Source organism: Podarcis muralis, chromosome 16, assembly GCF_964188315.1.
Source record: "Podarcis muralis chromosome 16, rPodMur119.hap1.1, whole genome shotgun sequence".
Taxonomy (NCBI): domain Eukaryota; kingdom Metazoa; phylum Chordata; class Lepidosauria; order Squamata; family Lacertidae; genus Podarcis; species Podarcis muralis.
The window spans coordinates 39,148,501-39,167,697 of record NC_135670.1 but is presented as its reverse complement, the minus strand read 5'-3'; the positions used below and the strand labels follow the sequence as shown (position 1 = coordinate 39,167,697).

Genomic DNA, 19,197 nt, shown 5'->3' with positions numbered 1-19,197 from the left:
CTTTTTTTTTTAATAAAGACGCCCCAACAAAGTATAAAAACTATATAAAAATATAAAAGATAACAAGTATATAAAAAGAAAAATTCAGCAAATAGTTACACAGCCTTTGGATTCTAAATCTCAGCTGTCAAAGTCTCCGTCTCTTTTCACCAAGCTCTCTCACAAATCGCCCCGGTTCCCAGGGGGGGGTTACGTTTTCCTTCTCCCTCCACTCTTCTCCTCCAGCACAGTTCTTGTAGTTTTCCATCGTGGAATTCTTAATTTTTGTCAGAAGTACGCTTCTTTCTAGACCTTGGTTACCCAGTCCTTGTTTTAAAATGTTTACAGTAGGGAGGGGGACTGACTTCCTTTTTGGATCCCGCCCCCGCTCGTGCCAAATCCGAAAAAAAATTCCTTTTTTTCTCCTTTTAAACCCGGTTTCCAAATTACTCACGGGTTGTTGTTAAAAGTCCGAATTTTCAATGGAAGAAGTCAGCGCTCTCCGCCGGATGGCATGCGGCTTCGCTCGGCAGGGAAAGCAGAGGACTCAAAGCACCACGCCACTCCCCGTCCCCCGCTCCGTAGCCTTTAAAAAGGCTCCTTCGCGGGTCGGGAGGGCGCAAACGGTGCCCGCCGAGTCACCAGGTCCACGGGCATCCGCGCCCGTGGTTTTTAGGGTCCCCGCGTCGCCGGCGCGGCAAAACCCAACCCCTGTCGAGCAGATTCCCTCCGGAGCTCGGAGGGAATCCGCCATTTGGCGATGGCACCAACCCGGAAGTCCCTATAAAACAAATTATAAAACCACAGTAAAACATGAACGTCAGCTTCTTAGCTTTAGAGTAAGAAAACCAACCATATAAGCATTGCCATTCCTCAGCCGAGTTGTATCCAAGGCATTGCAATGAGCGGTACAGCATAGCTAAAAGGGTATTTGGGAAGAGAGTAAAGCCAATGAACTGTCTGGGCAGAAAGCACAAAGTCTATCAGGAACCTATCATGGAGAAAGTGTAGGATTGGGTTGCCAGCATCGAGTTCTGTCCAGCACTGCCTCACAAACTTGCCGCTGTCTCTGGTGCAAGGCAGTGAGAAGCTGCCCTTGCATTTAGGTAACTGTGTTAACTGGCTTTAAAGGGCTTTTACAAATACTTGTGGTACGGTGGCCTTTTTTTACATCCCACATTATGAAAGAAGTGTGCTCTTCTGGTGGCACTGAGGAGGCCATGATTGTTAAATTTGGTGGGAACCATGTGCCAACAGTTGGGCAGAGTGTTACACTTTATGCTGTTTGTTTTTCTTCTTATTCCAAAGATGTACTCCTTGATGTCTGCCTCTTGTCATGTTTCTCTGCCTGGCTGGGACAAAAAGAGCAACCCAGAGCCTTGCAACAAGCTGTGACCCAACGACCAGTACAAGGTATGGTAGGAGATACTTAACTAGGGTTATGATGCTGGTTATCGTATAGGCCAGGGATGGGGAGCCTGGTGTCCAGCAGAGATTGTTGGGACTCCAACTCCCATCAGCCCCATCCCTGAAACCTATGGAAGATGGGCTAATAATAATAATAATAATGGTCATTTGGTGGGAGGAATAATACGCTTCAGCTTTGGAAGGCCTGGTGTGTGTGATCACAGCATTTGGGGTTGGACTAGATGACCCTTGGGTTCCTTCTATGATGCTTCATTCTCCTCTCCAGTTCAATCTTCTAAACTCTGACTGAATAAGCAGGATAGATCCCTGAGTTTCTGCCATTGACTTGTGGTTCTTCCTGCAAAATTGCTTTTAAGCCCATTCAAGTTGAATGATTAGAGATCCTTTCCTGCCACTTCCGAGTCACCTTCAATGGTAGCCCCACGTAGAGCACATGGTAGTAGTCCAAGCTGGAGATAACGCTTAACCATGCTGCCCTCTTTCAGTTTTATGCGGTGAATGCAGACTATGACAAGCTGAAAAAAGGAGCGCCCAGATATCTGAAGAGCAAATGAATATGGGAGCTATAGTTTGGGTCTTTGGGTTTGATGCTTTTGTAACTGGATCTGTAATGGCTTTTAGGCAAATACAATAAATGATTGATTGATTGATTGATTGATTGGTGAAAAAGTGCTTTTTTACTGAGATGCTAACTTTCTCTCTGCATGCCATTCCTTGAACAGCAAAGATAAGGCTTGCTTTCATTGCTCTGTTCATTGGTGCATTTGACTAGTGTTATGTGGAGGGAAATGCAGCCCCTGGGCTGAAAAATGTCCCCCTCCTGCCCCCTTGGGTGTCCAGTGTGGCCTTCACAGATATAGACACACCTTGGGGGAGGGTGTTTTGGCTGCTGAGCTGCGCCCCGCCCCCCATTGTGAGGGCTGAGGGTGTGATGGTGATGCCTCCCCAGCTGCTGCCATTGTCTGTGGGTTGACTGTGATGCCACAAACACATTTGGCAGCTGAGCAGGTATAAACGTGGGCCAAGGCGCAAGCCTCGGCAGTTGCCCTCCCCAGAGAGAAATGGGCAGCTCGGGGGCACTCTGCCCTGGTGGTCTCCTGCCCCGTGGCAGCAAGCTGACAAGCGGAAGGAGGCAATCGCCTGGTGCTGGGATGCTGTGGAGCAAGGAGAAGGCAAGTACAAAGTTTACTTGCTGGTGGGATTGCTACCTGAAGGTGACGGATATTCAGCTCTGAAGCTGGTTGATGCCTGGCAATGGACCTGGCGAGGCTGCAGCTGGTGGGTGGTGATTGGAAGAGTTTGCGTTCAGGCTAGTGGATGCCGTGAGGCTACGCTGGCTGAGATGGATGCAAAGTGGTTTGGAAGCCTTGTTTGTTAACAGGCAGCCAAACAGAGGAGGAGTGTGGGGGGATGCTGTTGGATGGGGGCCATCCCACTCACCTCTTTTCCTTTGCCTTACAGGGATGTCCGGAGCCGGTGAGGTTTCCCCCAAGTCCAGCCATCAAAGTCATGAAGAGAAGCGCAGGACGTCCCTATTTACATGGGAGAAATGAACGTGAAATACTGGCAGCGAACAAAGGACAAGGCCATGGCCGTACCTGAGAGAAGGAGCTTTGAAGGAAGACTGCAGGCGGACACCTGCTGCATTGCAAGTGATGGGACAGTGGGGAGAGAGAAGAAAAAGAGGGAGGAAACATTAGGCCACATTAGGCGCACCGTCCATTGGAAGTGCTATGAAGACGCTTTGAACAGGAATGGCTTCCCCTCAGGGATTCTGGGAACTGTAGGTGGTTAAGGGGACAGAGAGTTGTTAGGCGGCTTAGGCTTAGGCTTAGACTTAGGGTTAGGAGTTGGATAGGGGTAGGGTTGAGTTGGGGTAGTGTTGGTTAGGGTTAGGGTTCCCTTCTTGTCAGGGAACTTTGGGAAATGTAGCTCTAGTTAAGAGTTATGGGGTAGGGTTAGGGTTCCCTTCTTGTCAGGGAACTCTGGGAATTGTAGCTCTAGTTAAGAGTTATGGGGTAGGGTTAGGGTTCCCTTCTTGTCAGGGAACTCTGGGAATTGTAGCTCTAGTTAAGAGTTATGGGGTAGGGGTAGGGTTCCCTTCTTGTCAGGGAACTTTGGGAAATGTAGCTCGGGTTAAGGCTTAAGGGTTAGTGTTAGCGTTAGGGGTAGGGGTAGGGGTAGGGGTAGGGGTAGGGTTCCCTTCTTGTCAGGGAACTCTGGGAATTGTAGCTCTAGTTAAAGCTAGCTTTAGGGTTAGAGTTAGGGTTAGCGTCAGGGGTAGGGGTAGAGTTCCCTTTTTGCCAGGGAACGCTGGGAATTGTAGCTCTTGGAGGGGAACAGGGGGTCTCCTAACAACTCTCTGCACCCTTTTCAAACTATAGCTCCCAGATTCTTTGGGGGAAGAAGCCATGAGTGTTTAAAGCGGCTTCATAGCACATGAAATGGTGTGGATGTGGCCCTGGCCTCCCTCACCCCACTGCTCCTTATGTATTTCATCTGGAAAACTATTTAATAAAGATTACTTTTTATTAAAACCTTTGAATGTGTTTGAACTGTGTTTGAGTGCGCAGAGAATGATTTCACTTGAAAGCAATGCCCTTAGATTACAGAATCATGGAAGAGTTAGACGGGACCACAAGGGTCTTCAAGTCCAGCCCCTGCAGGAATCTTTTGCTCTACGTGGGGCTCAAAGGACGGCCCTGAGATTAAGGGTCTCGTGCTCTACTCAGTGAGCTATACGGATTGATCTAAATAGCAAACACCCATTATTTATTTTTTACAATTTACAGTCGTGTAAAATAAAGGGTGTAGGAGATGAAATGATTGTTGCCTTTTCATTGTTTAAAGATGTTTTGTTAAGACTTTTTTTTTTTAAATCATATTTATTAAAATTTCCAAAATACAAAAAGTAAAAATAAAACAGAAATAAAATACATTTGAAACCTTACTTTCATTACCCCCTTTCTGGGACTCCCCCCACCCCCATCCCTACCATATTCCCCTTTCATAACGTTGGTTCTACAAGCTCTCACTCCCAATTTAAAATTTAATTTGTTTAACCCAATATTCAAATTTAAATTTATACAGTCATCATCATTACCTTAAATAAAAATCAAAGATTCTCTCCCCAAGGTCCACCCCATTTTCCTTCCACGAGTTCCTTTTTTTTTTAAATAAAGACGCCCCAACAAAGTATAAAAACTATATAAAAATATAAAAGATAACAAGTATATAAAAAGAAAAATTCAGCAAATAGTTACACAGCCTTTGGATTCTAAATCTCAGCTGTCAAAGTCTCCGTCTCTTTTCACCAAGCTCTCTCACAAATCGCCCCGGTTCCCAGGGGGGGTTACGTTTTCCTTCTCCCTCCACTCTTCTCCTCCAGCACAGTTCTTGTAGTTTTCCATCGTGGAATTCTTAATTTTTGTCAGAAGTACGCTTCTTTCTAGACCTTGGTTACCCAGTCCTTGTTTTAAAATGTTTACAGTAGGGAGGGGGACTGACTTCCTTTTTGGATCCCCCCCCCCCGCTCGTGCCAAATCCGAAAAAAAAAATTCCCTTTTTTCTCCTTTTAAACCCGGTTTCCAAATTACTCACGGGTTGTTGTTAAAAGTCTGAATTTTCAATGGAAGAAGTCAGCGCTCTCCGCCGGATGGCATGCGGCTTCGCTCGGCAGGGAAAGCAGAGGACTCAAAGCACCACGCCACTCCCCGTCCCCCGCTCCGTAGCCTTTAAAAAGGCTCCTTCGCGGGTCGGGAGGGCGCAAACGGTGCCCGCCGAGTCACCAGGTCCACGGGCATCCGCGCCCGTGGTTTTTGAGGGTCCCCGCGTCGCCGGCGCGGCAAAACCCAACCCCTGTCGAGCAGATTCCCTCCGGAGCTCGGAGGGAATCCACCATTTGGCGATGGCACCAACCCGGAAGTCCCTATAAAACAAATTATAAAACCACAGTAAAACATGAACGTCAGCTTCTTAGCTTTAGAGTAAGAAAACCAACCATATAAGCATTGCCATTCCTCAGCCGAGTTGTATCCAAGGCATTGCAATGAGCGGTACAGCATAGCTAAAAGGGTATTTGGGAAGAGAGTAAAGCCAATGAACTGTCTGGGCAGAAAGCACAAAGTCTATCAGGAACCTATCATGGAGAAAGTGTAGGATTGGGTTGCCAGCATCGAGTTCTGTCCAGCACTGCCTCACAAACTTGCCGCTGTCTCTGGTGCAAGGCAGTGAGAAGCTGCCCTTGCATTTAGGTAACTGTGTTAACTGGCTTTAAAGGGCTTTTACAAATACTTGTGGTACGGTGGCCTTTTTTTACATCCCACATTATGAAAGAAGTGTGCTCTTCTGGTGGCACTGAGGAGGCCATGATTGTTAAATTTGGTGGGAACCATGTGCCAACAGTTGGGCAGAGCGTTACACTTTATGCTGTTTGTTTTTCTTCTTATTCCAAAGATGTACTCCTTGATGTCTGCCTCTTGTCATGTTTCTCTGCCTGGCTGGGACAAAAAGAGCAACCCAGAGCCTTGCAACAAGCTGTGACCCAACGACCAGTACAAGGTATGGTAGGAGATACTTAACTAGGGTTATGATGCTGGTTATCGTATAGGCCAGGGATGGGGAGCCTGGTGTCCAGCAGAGATTGTTGGGACTCCAACTCCCATCAGCCCCATCCCTGAAACCTATGGAAGATGGGCTAATAATAATAATAATAATGGTCATTTGGTGGGAGGAATAATACGCTTCAGCTTTGGAAGGCCTGGTGTGTGTGATCACAGCATTTGGGGTTGGACTAGATGACCCTTGGGTTCCTTCTATGATGCTTCATTCTCCTCTCCAGTTCAATCTTCTAAACTCTGACTGAATAAGCAGGATAGATCCCTGAGTTTCTGCCATTGACTTGTGGTTCTTCCTGCAAAATTGCTTTTAAGCCCATTCAAGTTGAATGATTAGAGATCCTTTCCTGCCACTTCCGAGTCACCTTCAATGGTAGCCCCACGTAGAGCACATGGTAGTAGTCCAAGCTGGAGATAACGCTTAACCATGCTGCCCTCTTTCAGTTTTATGCGGTGAATGCAGACTATGACAAGCTGAAAAAAGGAGCGCCCAGATATCTGAAGAGCAAATGAATATGGGAGCTATAGTTTGGGTCTTTGGGTTTGATGCTTTTGTAACTGGATCTGTAATGGCTTTTAGGCAAATACAATAAATGATTGATTGATTGATTGATTGGTGAAAAAGTGCTTTTTTACTGAGATGCTAACTTTCTCTCTGCATGCCATTCCTTGAACAGCAAAGATAAGGCTTGCTTTCATTGCTCTGTTCATTGGTGCATTTGACTAGTGTTATGTGGAGGGAAATGCAGCCCCTGGGCTGAAAAATGTCCCCCTCCTGCCCCCTTGGGTGTCCAGTGTGGCCTTCACAGATATAGACACACCTTGGGGGAGGGTGTTTTGGCTGCTGAGCTGCGCCCCGCCCCCCATTGTGAGGGCTGAGGGTGTGATGGTGATGCCTCCCCAGCTGCTGCCATTGTCTGTGGGTTGACTGTGATGCCACAAACACATTTGGCAGCTGAGCAGGTATAAACGTGGGCCAAGGCGCAAGCCTCGGCAGTTGCCCTCCCCAGAGAGAAATGGGCAGCTCGGGGGCACTCTGCCCTGGTGGTCTCCTGCCCCGTGGCAGCAAGCTGACAAGCGGAAGGAGGCAATCGCCTGGTGCTGGGATGCTGTGGAGCAAGGAGAAGGCAAGTACAAAGTTTACTTGCTGGTGGGATTGCTACCTGAAGGTGACGGATATTCAGCTCTGAAGCTGGTTGATGCCTGGCAATGGACCTGGCGAGGCTGCAGCTGGTGGGTGGTGATTGGAAGAGTTTGCGTTCAGGCTAGTGGATGCCGTGAGGCTACGCTGGCTGAGATGGATGCAAAGTGGTTTGGAAGCCTTGTTTGTTAACAGGCAGCCAAACAGAGGAGGAGTGTGGGGGGATGCTGTTGGATGGGGGCCATCCCACTCACCTCTTTTCCTTTGCCTTACAGGGATGTCCGGAGCCGGTGAGGTTTCCCCCAAGTCCAGCCATCAAAGTCATGAAGAGAAGCGCAGGACGTCCCTATTTACATGGGAGAAATGAACGTGAAATACTGGCAGCGAACAAAGGACAAGGCCATGGCCGTACCTGAGAGAAGGAGCTTTGAAGGAAGACTGCAGGCGGACACCTGCTGCATTGCAAGTGATGGGACAGTGGGGAGAGAGAAGAAAAAGAGGGAGGAAACATTAGGCCACATTAGGCGCACCGTCCATTGGAAGTGCTATGAAGACGCTTTGAACAGGAATGGCTTCCCCTCAGGGATTCTGGGAACTGTAGGTGGTTAAGGGGACAGAGAGTTGTTAGGCGGCTTAGGCTTAGACTTAGGGTTAGGAGTTGGATAGGGGTAGGGTTGAGTTGGGGTAGTGTTGGTTAGGGTTAGGGTTCCCTTCTTGTCAGGGAACTCTGGGAATTGTAGCTCTAGTTAAGAGTTATGGGGTAGGGTTAGGGTTCCCTTCTTGTCAGGGAACTCTGGGAATTGTAGCTCTAGTTAAGAGTTATGGGGTAGGGTTAGGGTTCCCTTCTTGTCAGGGAACTCTGGGAATTGTAGCTCTAGTTAAGAGTTATGGGGTAGGGGTAGGGTTCCCTTCTTGTCAGGGAACTTTGGGAAATGTAGCTCGGGTTAAGGCTTAAGGGTTAGTGTTAGCGTTAGGGGTAGGGGTAGGGGTAGGGGTAGGGGTAGGGTTCCCTTCTTGTCAGGGAACTCTGGGAATTGTAGCTCTAGTTAAAGCTAGCTTTAGGGTTAGAGTTAGGGTTAGCGTCAGGGGTAGGGGTAGAGTTCCCTTTTTGCCAGGGAACGCTGGGAATTGTAGCTCTTGGAGGGGAACAGGGGGTCTCCTAACAACTCTCTGCACCCTTTTCAAACTATAGCTCCCAGATTCTTTGGGGGAAGAAGCCATGAGTGTTTAAAGCGGCTTCATAGCACATGAAATGGTGTGGATGTGGCCCTGGCCTCCCTCACCCCACTGCTCCTTATGTATTTCATCTGGAAAACTATTTAATAAAGATTACTTTTTATTAAAACCTTTGAATGTGTTTGAACTGTGTTTGAGTGCGCAGAGAATGATTTCACTTGAAAGCAATGCCCTTAGATTACAGAATCATGGAAGAGTTAGACGGGACCACAAGGGTCTTCAAGTCCAGCCCCTGCAGGAATCTTTTGCTCTACGTGGGGCTCAAAGGACGGCCCTGAGATTAAGGGTCTCGTGCTCTACTCAGTGAGCTATACGGATTGATCTAAATAGCAAACACCCATTATTTATTTTTTACAATTTACAGTCGTGTAAAATAAAGGGTGTAGGAGATGAAATGATTGTTGCCTTTTCATTGTTTAAAGATGTTTTGTTAAGACTTTTTTTTTTTAAATCATATTTATTAAAATTTCCAAAATACAAAAAGTAAAAATAAAACAGAAATAAAATACATTTGAAACCTTACTTTCATTACCCCCTTTCTGGGACTCCCCCCACCCCCATCCCTACCATATTCCCCTTTCATAACGTTGGTTCTACAAGCTCTCACTCCCAATTTAAAATTTAATTTGTTTAACCCAATATTCAAATTTAAATTTATACAGTCATCATCATTACCTTAAATAAAAATCAAAGATTCTCTCCCCAAGGTCCACCCCATTTTCCTTCCACGAGTTCCTTTTTTTTTTTAATAAAGACGCCCCAACAAAGTATAAAAACTATATAAAAATATAAAAGATAACAAGTATATAAAAAGAAAAATTCAGCAAATAGTTACACAGCCTTTGGATTCTAAATCTCAGCTGTCAAAGTCTCCGTCTCTTTTCACCAAGCTCTCTCACAAATCGCCCCGGTTCCCAGGGGGGGTTACGTTTTCCTTCTCCCTCCACTCTTCTCCTCCAGCACAGTTCTTGTAGTTTTCCATCGTGGAATTCTTAATTTTTGTCAGAAGTACGCTTCTTTCTAGACCTTGGTTACCCAGTCCTTGTTTTAAAATGTTTACAGTAGGGAGGGGGACTGACTTCCTTTTTGGATCCCCCCCCGCTCGTGCCAAATCCGAAAAAAAAAATTCCCTTTTTTCTCCTTTTAAACCCGGTTTCCAAATTACTCACGGGTTGTTGTTAAAAGTCTGAATTTTCAATGGAAGAAGTCAGCGCTCTCCGCCGGATGGCATGCGGCTTCGCTCGGCAGGGAAAGCAGAGGACTCAAAGCACCACGCCACTCCCCGTCCCCCGCTCCGTAGCCTTTAAAAAGGCTCCTTCGCGGGTCGGGAGGGCGCAAACGGTGCCCGCCGAGTCACCAGGTCCACGGGCATCCGCGCCCGTGGTTTTTGAGGGTCCCCGCGTCGCCGGCGTGGCAAAACCCAACCCCTGTCGAGCAGATTCCCTCCGGAGCTCGGAGGGAATCCACCATTTGGCGATGGCACCAACCCGGAAGTCCCTATAAAACAAATTATAAAACCACAGTAAAACATGAACGTCAGCTTCTTAGCTTTAGAGTAAGAAAACCAACCATATAAGCATTGCCATTCCTCAGCCGAGTTGTATCCAAGGCATTGCAATGAGCGGTACAGCATAGCTAAAAGGGTATTTGGGAAGAGAGTAAAGCCAATGAACTGTCTGGGCAGAAAGCACAAAGTCTATCAGGAACCTATCATGGAGAAAGTGTAGGATTGGGTTGCCAGCATCGAGTTCTGTCCAGCACTGCCTCACAAACTTGCCGCTGTCTCTGGTGCAAGGCAGTGAGAAGCTGCCCTTGCATTTAGGTAACTGTGTTAACTGGCTTTAAAGGGCTTTTACAAATACTTGTGGTACGGTGGCCTTTTTTTACATCCCACATTATGAAAGAAGTGTGCTCTTCTGGTGGCACTGAGGAGGCCATGATTGTTAAATTTGGTGGGAACCATGTGCCAACAGTTGGGCAGAGCGTTACACTTTATGCTGTTTGTTTTTCTTCTTATTCCAAAGATGTACTCCTTGATGTCTGCCTCTTGTCATGTTTCTCTGCCTGGCTGGGACAAAAAGAGCAACCCAGAGCCTTGCAACAAGCTGTGACCCAACGACCAGTACAAGGTATGGTAGGAGATACTTAACTAGGGTTATGATGCTGGTTATCGTATAGGCCAGGGATGGGGAGCCTGGTGTCCAGCAGAGATTGTTGGGACTCCAACTCCCATCAGCCCCATCCCTGAAACCTATGGAAGATGGGCTAATAATAATAATAATAATGGTCATTTGGTGGGAGGAATAATACGCTTCAGCTTTGGAAGGCCTGGTGTGTGTGATCACAGCATTTGGGGTTGGACTAGATGACCCTTGGGTTCCTTCTATGATGCTTCATTCTCCTCTCCAGTTCAATCTTCTAAACTCTGACTGAATAAGCAGGATAGATCCCTGAGTTTCTGCCATTGACTTGTGGTTCTTCCTGCAAAATTGCTTTTAAGCCCATTCAAGTTGAATGATTAGAGATCCTTTCCTGCCACTTCCGAGTCACCTTCAATGGTAGCCCCACGTAGAGCACATGGTAGTAGTCCAAGCTGGAGATAACGCTTAACCATGCTGCCCTCTTTCAGTTTTATGCGGTGAATGCAGACTATGACAAGCTGAAAAAAGGAGCGCCCAGATATCTGAAGAGCAAATGAATATGGGAGCTATAGTTTGGGTCTTTGGGTTTGATGCTTTTGTAACTGGATCTGTAATGGCTTTTAGGCAAATACAATAAATGATTGATTGATTGATTGATTGATTGATTGGTGAAAAAGTGCTTTTTTACTGAGATGCTAACTTTCTCTCTGCATGCCATTCCTTGAACAGCAAAGATAAGGCTTGCTTTCATTGCTCTGTTCATTGGTGCATTTGACTAGTGTTATGTGGAGGGAAATGCAGCCCCTGGGCTGAAAAATGTCCCCCTCCTGCCCCCTTGGGTGTCCAGTGTGGCCTTCACAGATATAGACACACCTTGGGGGAGGGTGTTTTGGCTGCTGAGCTGCGCCCCGCCCCCCATTGTGAGGGCTGAGGGTGTGATGGTGATGCCTCCCCAGCTGCTGCCATTGTCTGTGGGTTGACTGTGATGCCACAAACACATTTGGCAGCTGAGCAGGTATAAACGTGGGCCAAGGCGCAAGCCTCGGCAGTTGCCCTCCCCAGAGAGAAATGGGCAGCTCGGGGGCACTCTGCCCTGGTGGTCTCCTGCCCCGTGGCAGCAAGCTGACAAGCGGAAGGAGGCAATCGCCTGGTGCTGGGATGCTGTGGAGCAAGGAGAAGGCAAGTACAAAGTTTACTTGCTGGTGGGATTGCTACCTGAAGGTGACGGATATTCAGCTCTGAAGCTGGTTGATGCCTGGCAATGGACCTGGCGAGGCTGCAGCTGGTGGGTGGTGATTGGAAGAGTTTGCGTTCAGGCTAGTGGATGCCGTGAGGCTACGCTGGCTGAGATGGATGCAAAGTGGTTTGGAAGCCTTGTTTGTTAACAGGCAGCCAAACAGAGGAGGAGTGTGGGGGGATGCTGTTGGATGGGGGCCATCCCACTCACCTCTTTTCCTTTGCCTTACAGGGATGTCCGGAGCCGGTGAGGTTTCCCCCAAGTCCAGCCATCAAAGTCATGAAGAGAAGCGCAGGACGTCCCTATTTACATGGGAGAAATGAACGTGAAATACTGGCAGCGAACAAAGGACAAGGCCATGGCCGTACCTGAGAGAAGGAGCTTTGAAGGAAGACTGCAGGCGGACACCTGCTGCATTGCAAGTGATGGGACAGTGGGGAGAGAGAAGAAAAAGAGGGAGGAAACATTAGGCCACATTAGGCGCACCGTCCATTGGAAGTGCTATGAAGACGCTTTGAACAGGAATGGCTTCCCCTCAGGGATTCTGGGAACTGTAGGTGGTTAAGGGGACAGAGAGTTGTTAGGCGGCTTAGGCTTAGGCTTAGACTTAGGGTTAGGAGTTGGATAGGGGTAGGGTTGAGTTGGGGTAGTGTTGGTTAGGGTTAGGGTTCCCTTCTTGTCAGGGAACTTTGGGAAATGTAGCTCTAGTTAAGAGTTATGGGGTAGGGTTAGGGTTCCCTTCTTGTCAGGGAACTCTGGGAATTGTAGCTCTAGTTAAGAGTTATGGGGTAGGGTTAGGGTTCCCTTCTTGTCAGGGAACTCTGGGAATTGTAGCTCTAGTTAAGAGTTATGGGGTAGGGGTAGGGTTCCCTTCTTGTCAGGGAACTTTGGGAAATGTAGCTCGGGTTAAGGCTTAAGGGTTAGTGTTAGCGTTAGGGGTAGGGGTAGGGGTAGGGGTAGGGGTAGGGGTAGGGTTCCCTTCTTGTCAGGGAACTCTGGGAATTGTAGCTCTAGTTAAAGCTAGCTTTAGGGTTAGAGTTAGGGTTAGCGTCAGGGGTAGGGGTAGAGTTCCCTTTTTGCCAGGGAACGCTGGGAATTGTAGCTCTTGGAGGGGAACAGGGGGTCTCCTAACAACTCTCTGCACCCTTTTCAAACTATAGCTCCCAGATTCTTTGGGGGAAGAAGCCATGAGTGTTTAAAGCGGCTTCATAGCACATGAAATGGTGTGGATGTGGCCCTGGCCTCCCTCACCCCACTGCTCCTTATGTATTTCATCTGGAAAACTATTTAATAAAGATTACTTTTTATTAAAACCTTTGAATGTGTTTGAACTGTGTTTGAGTGCGCAGAGAATGATTTCACTTGAAAGCAATGCCCTTAGATTACAGAATCATGGAAGAGTTAGACGGGACCACAAGGGTCTTCAAGTCCAGCCCCTGCAGGAATCTTTTGCTCTACGTGGGGCTCAAAGGACGGCCCTGAGATTAAGGGTCTCGTGCTCTACTCAGTGAGCTATACGGATTGATCTAAATAGCAAACACCCATTATTTATTTTTTACAATTTACAGTCGTGTAAAATAAAGGGTGTAGGAGATGAAATGATTGTTGCCTTTTCATTGTTTAAAGATGTTTTGTTAAGACTTTTTTTTTTTTAAATCATATTTATTAAAATTTCCAAAATACAAAAAGTAAAAATAAAACAGAAATAAAATACATTTGAAACCTTACTTTCATTACCCCCTTTCTGGGACTCCCCCCACCCCCATCCCTACCATATTCCCCTTTCATAACGTTGGTTCTACAAGCTCTCACTCCCAATTTAAAATTTAATTTGTTTAACCCAATATTCAAATTTAAATTTATACAGTCATCATCATTACCTTAAATAAAAATCAAAGATTCTCTCCCCAAGGTCCACCCCATTTTCCTTCCACGAGTTCCTTTTTTTTTTAAATAAAGACGCCCCAACAAAGTATAAAAACTATATAAAAATATAAAAGATAACAAGTATATAAAAAGAAAAATTCAGCAAATAGTTACACAGCCTTTGGATTCTAAATCTCAGCTGTCAAAGTCTCCGTCTCTTTTCACCAAGCTCTCTCACAAATCGCCCCGGTTCCCAGGGGGGGTTACGTTTTCCTTCTCCCTCCACTCTTCTCCTCCAGCACAGTTCTTGTAGTTTTCCATCGTGGAATTCTTAATTTTTGTCAGAAGTACGCTTCTTTCTAGACCTTGGTTACCCAGTCCTTGTTTTAAAATGTTTACAGTAGGGAGGGGGACTGACTTCCTTTTTGGATCCCCCCCCCCGCTCGTGCCAAATCCGAAAAAAAAAATTCCCTTTTTTCTCCTTTTAAACCCGGTTTCCAAATTACTCACGGGTTGTTGTTAAAAGTCTGAATTTTCAATGGAAGAAGTCAGCGCTCTCCGCCGGATGGCATGCGGCTTCGCTCGGCAGGGAAAGCAGAGGACTCAAAGCACCACGCCACTCCCCGTCCCCCGCTCCGTAGCCTTTAAAAAGGCTCCTTCGCGGGTCGGGAGGGCGCAAACGGTGCCCGCCGAGTCACCAGGTCCACGGGCATCCGCGCCCGTGGTTTTTGAGGGTCCCCGCGTCGCCGGCGCGGCAAAACCCAACCCCTGTCGAGCAGATTCCCTCCGGAGCTCGGAGGGAATCCACCATTTGGCGATGGCACCAACCCGGAAGTCCCTATAAAACAAATTATAAAACCACAGTAAAACATGAACGTCAGCTTCTTAGCTTTAGAGTAAGAAAACCAACCATATAAGCATTGCCATTCCTCAGCCGAGTTGTATCCAAGGCATTGCAATGAGCGGTACAGCATAGCTAAAAGGGTATTTGGGAAGAGAGTAAAGCCAATGAACTGTCTGGGCAGAAAGCACAAAGTCTATCAGGAACCTATCATGGAGAAAGTGTAGGATTGGGTTGCCAGCATCGAGTTCTGTCCAGCACTGCCTCACAAACTTGCCGCTGTCTCTGGTGCAAGGCAGTGAGAAGCTGCCCTTGCATTTAGGTAACTGTGTTAACTGGCTTTAAAGGGCTTTTACAAATACTTGTGGTACGGTGGCCTTTTTTTACATCCCACATTATGAAAGAAGTGTGCTCTTCTGGTGGCACTGAGGAGGCCATGATTGTTAAATTTGGTGGGAACCATGTGCCAACAGTTGGGCAGAGCGTTACACTTTATGCTGTTTGTTTTTCTTCTTATTCCAAAGATGTACTCCTTGATGTCTGCCTCTTGTCATGTTTCTCTGCCTGGCTGGGACAAAAAGAGCAACCCAGAGCCTTGCAACAAGCTGTGACCCAACGACCAGTACAAGGTATGGTAGGAGATACTTAACTAGGGTTATGATGCTGGTTATCGTATAGGCCAGGGATGGGGAGCCTGGTGTCCAGCAGAGATTGTTGGGACTCCAACTCCCATCAGCCCCATCCCTGAAACCTATGGAAGATGGGCTAATAATAATAATAATAATGGTCATTTGGTGGGAGGAATAATACGCTTCAGCTTTGGAAGGCCTGGTGTGTGTGATCACAGCATTTGGGGTTGGACTAGATGACCCTTGGGTTCCTTCTATGATGCTTCATTCTCCTCTCCAGTTCAATCTTCTAAACTCTGACTGAATAAGCAGGATAGATCCCTGAGTTTCTGCCATTGACTTGTGGTTCTTCCTGCAAAATTGCTTTTAAGCCCATTCAAGTTGAATGATTAGAGATCCTTTCCTGCCACTTCCGAGTCACCTTCAATGGTAGCCCCACGTAGAGCACATGGTAGTAGTCCAAGCTGGAGATAACGCTTAACCATGCTGCCCTCTTTCAGTTTTATGCGGTGAATGCAGACTATGACAAGCTGAAAAAAGGAGCGCCCAGATATCTGAAGAGCAAATGAATATGGGAGCTATAGTTTGGGTCTTTGGGTTTGATGCTTTTGTAACTGGATCTGTAATGGCTTTTAGGCAAATACAATAAATGATTGATTGATTGATTGATTGATTGGTGAAAAAGTGCTTTTTTACTGAGATGCTAACTTTCTCTCTCCATGCCATTCCTTGAACAGCAAAGATAAGGCTTGCTTTCATTGCTCTGTTCATTGGTGCATTTGACTAGTGTTATGTGGAGGGAAATGCAGCCCCTGGGCTGAAAAATGTCCCCCTCCTGCCCCCTTGGGTGTCCAGTGTGGCCTTCACAGATATAGACACACCTTGGGGGAGGGTGTTTTGGCTGCTGAGCTGCGCCCCGCCCCCCATTGTGAGGGCTGAGGGTGTGATGGTGATGCCTCCCCAGCTGCTGCCATTGTCTGTGGGTTGACTGTGATGCCACAAACACATTTGGCAGCTGAGCAGGTATAAACGTGGGCCAAGGCGCAAGCCTCGGCAGTTGCCCTCCCCAGAGAGAAATGGGCAGCTCGGGGGCACTCTGCCCTGGTGGTCTCCTGCCCCGTGGCAGCAAGCTGACAAGCGGAAGGAGGCAATCGCCTGGTGCTGGGATGCTGTGGAGCAAGGAGAAGGCAAGTACAAAGTTTACTTGCTGGTGGGATTGCTACCTGAAGGTGACGGATATTCAGCTCTGAAGCTGGTTGATGCCTGGCAATGGACCTGGCGAGGCTGCAGCTGGTGGGTGGTGATTGGAAGAGTTTGCGTTCAGGCTAGTGGATGCCGTGAGGCTACGCTGGCTGAGATGGATGCAAAGTGGTTTGGAAGCCTTGTTTGTTAACAGGCAGCCAAACAGAGGAGGAGTGTGGGGGGATGCTGTTGGATGGGGGCCATCCCACTCACCTCTTTTCCTTTGCCTTACAGGGATGTCCGGAGCCGGTGAGGTTTCCCCCAAGTCCAGCCATCAAAGTCATGAAGAGAAGCGCAGGACGTCCCTATTTACATGGGAGAAATGAACGTGAAATACTGGCAGCGAACAAAGGACAAGGCCATGGCCGTACCTGAGAGAAGGAGCTTTGAAGGAAGACTGCAGGCGGACACCTGCTGCATTGCAAGTGATGGGACAGTGGGGAGAGAGAAGAAAAAGAGGGAGGAAACATTAGGCCACATTAGGCGCACCGTCCATTGGAAGTGCTATGAAGACGCTTTGAACAGGAACGGCTTCCCCTCAGGGATTCTGGGAACTGTAGGTGGTTAAGGGGACAGAGAGTTGTTAGGCGGCTTAGGCTTAGACTTAGGGTTAGGAGTTGGATAGGGGTAGGGTTGAGTTGGGGTAGTGTTGGTTAGGGTTAGGGTTCCCTTCTTGTCAGGGAACTCTGGGAATTGTAGCTCTAGTTAAGAGTTATGGGGTAGGGTTAGGGTTCCCTTCTTGTCAGGGAACTCTGGGAATTGTAGCTCTAGTTAAGAGTTATGGGGTAGGGTTAGGGTTCCCTTCTTGTCAGGGAACTCTGGGAATTGTAGCTCTAGTTAAGAGTTATGGGGTAGGGGTAGGGTTCCCTTCTTGTCAGGGAACTTTGGGAAATGTAGCTCGGGTTAAGGCTTAAGGGTTAGTGTTAGCGTTAGGGGTAGGGGTAGGGGTAGGGGTAGGGGTAGGGGTAGGGTTCCCTTCTTGTCAGGGAACTCTGGGAATTGTAGCTCTAGTTAAAGCTAGCTTTAGGGTTAGAGTTAGGGTTAGCGTCAGGGGTAGGGGTAGAGTTCCCTTTTTGCCAGGGAACGCTGGGAATTGTAGCTCTTGGAGGGGAACAGGGGGTCTCCTAACAACTCTCTGCACCCTTTTCAAACTATAGCTCCCAGATTCTTTGGGGGAAGAAGCCATGAGTGTTTAAAGCGGCTTCATAGCACATGAAATGGTGTGGATGTGGCCCTGGCCTCCCTCACCCCACTGCTCCTTATGTATTTCATCTGGAAAACTATTTAATAAAGATTACTTTTTATTAAAACCTTTGAATGTGTTTGAACTGTGTTTGAGTGCGCAGAGAATGATTTCACTTGAAAGCAATGCCCTTAGATTACAGAATCATGGAAGAGTTAGACGGGACCACAAGGGTCTTCAAGTCCAGCCCCTGCAGGAATCTTTTGCTCTACGTGGGGCTCAAAGGACGGCCCTGAGATTAAGGGTCTCGTGCTCTACTCAGTGAGCTATACGGATTGATCTAAATAGCAAACACCCATTATTTATTTTTTACAATTTACAGTCGTGTAAAATAAAGGGTGTAGGAGATGAAATGATTGTTGCCTTTTCATTGTTTAAAGATGTTTTGTTAAGACTTTTTTTTTTTAAATCATATTTATTAAAATTTCCAAAATACAAAAAGTAAAAATAAAACAGAAATAAAATACATTTGAAACCTTACTTTCATTACCCCCTTTCTGGGACTCCCCCCACCCCCATCCCTACCATATTCCCCTTTCATAACGTTGGTTCTACAAGCTCTCACTCCCAATTTAAAATTTAATTTGTTTAACCCAATATTCAAATTTAAATTTATACAGTCATCATCATTACCTTAAATAAAAATCAAAGATTCTCTCCCCAAGGTCCACCCCATTTTCCTTCCACGAGTTCCTTTTTTTTTTTAATAAAGACGCCCCAACAAAGTATAAAAACTATATAAAAATATAAAAGATAACAAGTATATAAAAAGAAAAATTCAGCAAATAGTTACACAGCCTTTGGATTCTAAATCTCAGCTGTCAAAGTCTCCGTCTCTTTTCACCAAGCTCTCTCACAAATCGCCCCGGTTCCCAGGGGGGGTTACGTTTTCCTTCTCCCTCCACTCTTCTCCTCCAGCACAGTTCTTGTAGTTTTCCATCGTGGAATTCTTAATTTTTGTCAGAAGTACGCTTCTTTCTAGACCTTGGTTACCCAGTCCTTGTTTTAAAATGTTTACAGTAGGGAGGGGGACTGACTTCCTTTTTGGATCCCCCCCCGCTCGTGCCAAATCCGAAAAAAAAAATTCCCTTTTTTCTCCTTTTAAACCCGGTTTCCAAATTACTCACGGGTTGTTGTTAAAAGTCTGAATTTTCAATGGAAGAAGTCAGCGCTCTCCGCCGGATGGCATGCGGCTTCGCTCGGCAGGGAAAGCAGAGGACTCAAAGCACCACGCCACTCCCCGTCCCCCGCTCCGTAGCCTTTAAAAAGGCTCCTTCGCGGGTCGGGAGGGCGCAAACGGTGCCCGCCGAGTCACCAGGTCCACGGGCATCCGCGCCCGTGGTTTTTGAGGGTCCCCGCGTCGCCGGCGTGGCAAAACCCAACCCCTGTCGAGCAGATTCCCTCCGGAGCTCGGAGGGAATCCACCATTTGGCGATGGCACCAACCCGGAAGTCCCTATAAAACAAATTATAAAACCACAGTAAAACATGAACGTCAGCTTCTTAGCTTTAGAGTAAGAAAACCAACCATATAAGCATTGCCATTCCTCAGCCGAGTTGTATCCAAGGCATTGCAATGAGCGGTACAGCATAGCTAAA

General features: G+C 47.1%; 1 protein-coding gene across 1 annotated transcript in view; it reads left to right on the top strand.

Annotated features, from left to right (window-relative positions):
- Window positions 1–19,197, top strand: part of LOC144325892 (uncharacterized) — a 44,213-nt gene that overhangs the window by 13,776 nt on the left and 11,240 nt on the right. The window contains exons 4-7 of the mRNA XM_077920697.1: window positions 1,288–1,392; window positions 5,863–5,967; window positions 10,425–10,529; window positions 15,010–15,114. Of these exons, the coding sequence (XP_077776823.1) occupies window positions 1,288–1,392; window positions 5,863–5,967; window positions 10,425–10,529; window positions 15,010–15,114 (420 nt within the window). The remainder of the gene's footprint in view (window positions 1–1,287; window positions 1,393–5,862; window positions 5,968–10,424; window positions 10,530–15,009; window positions 15,115–19,197) is intronic.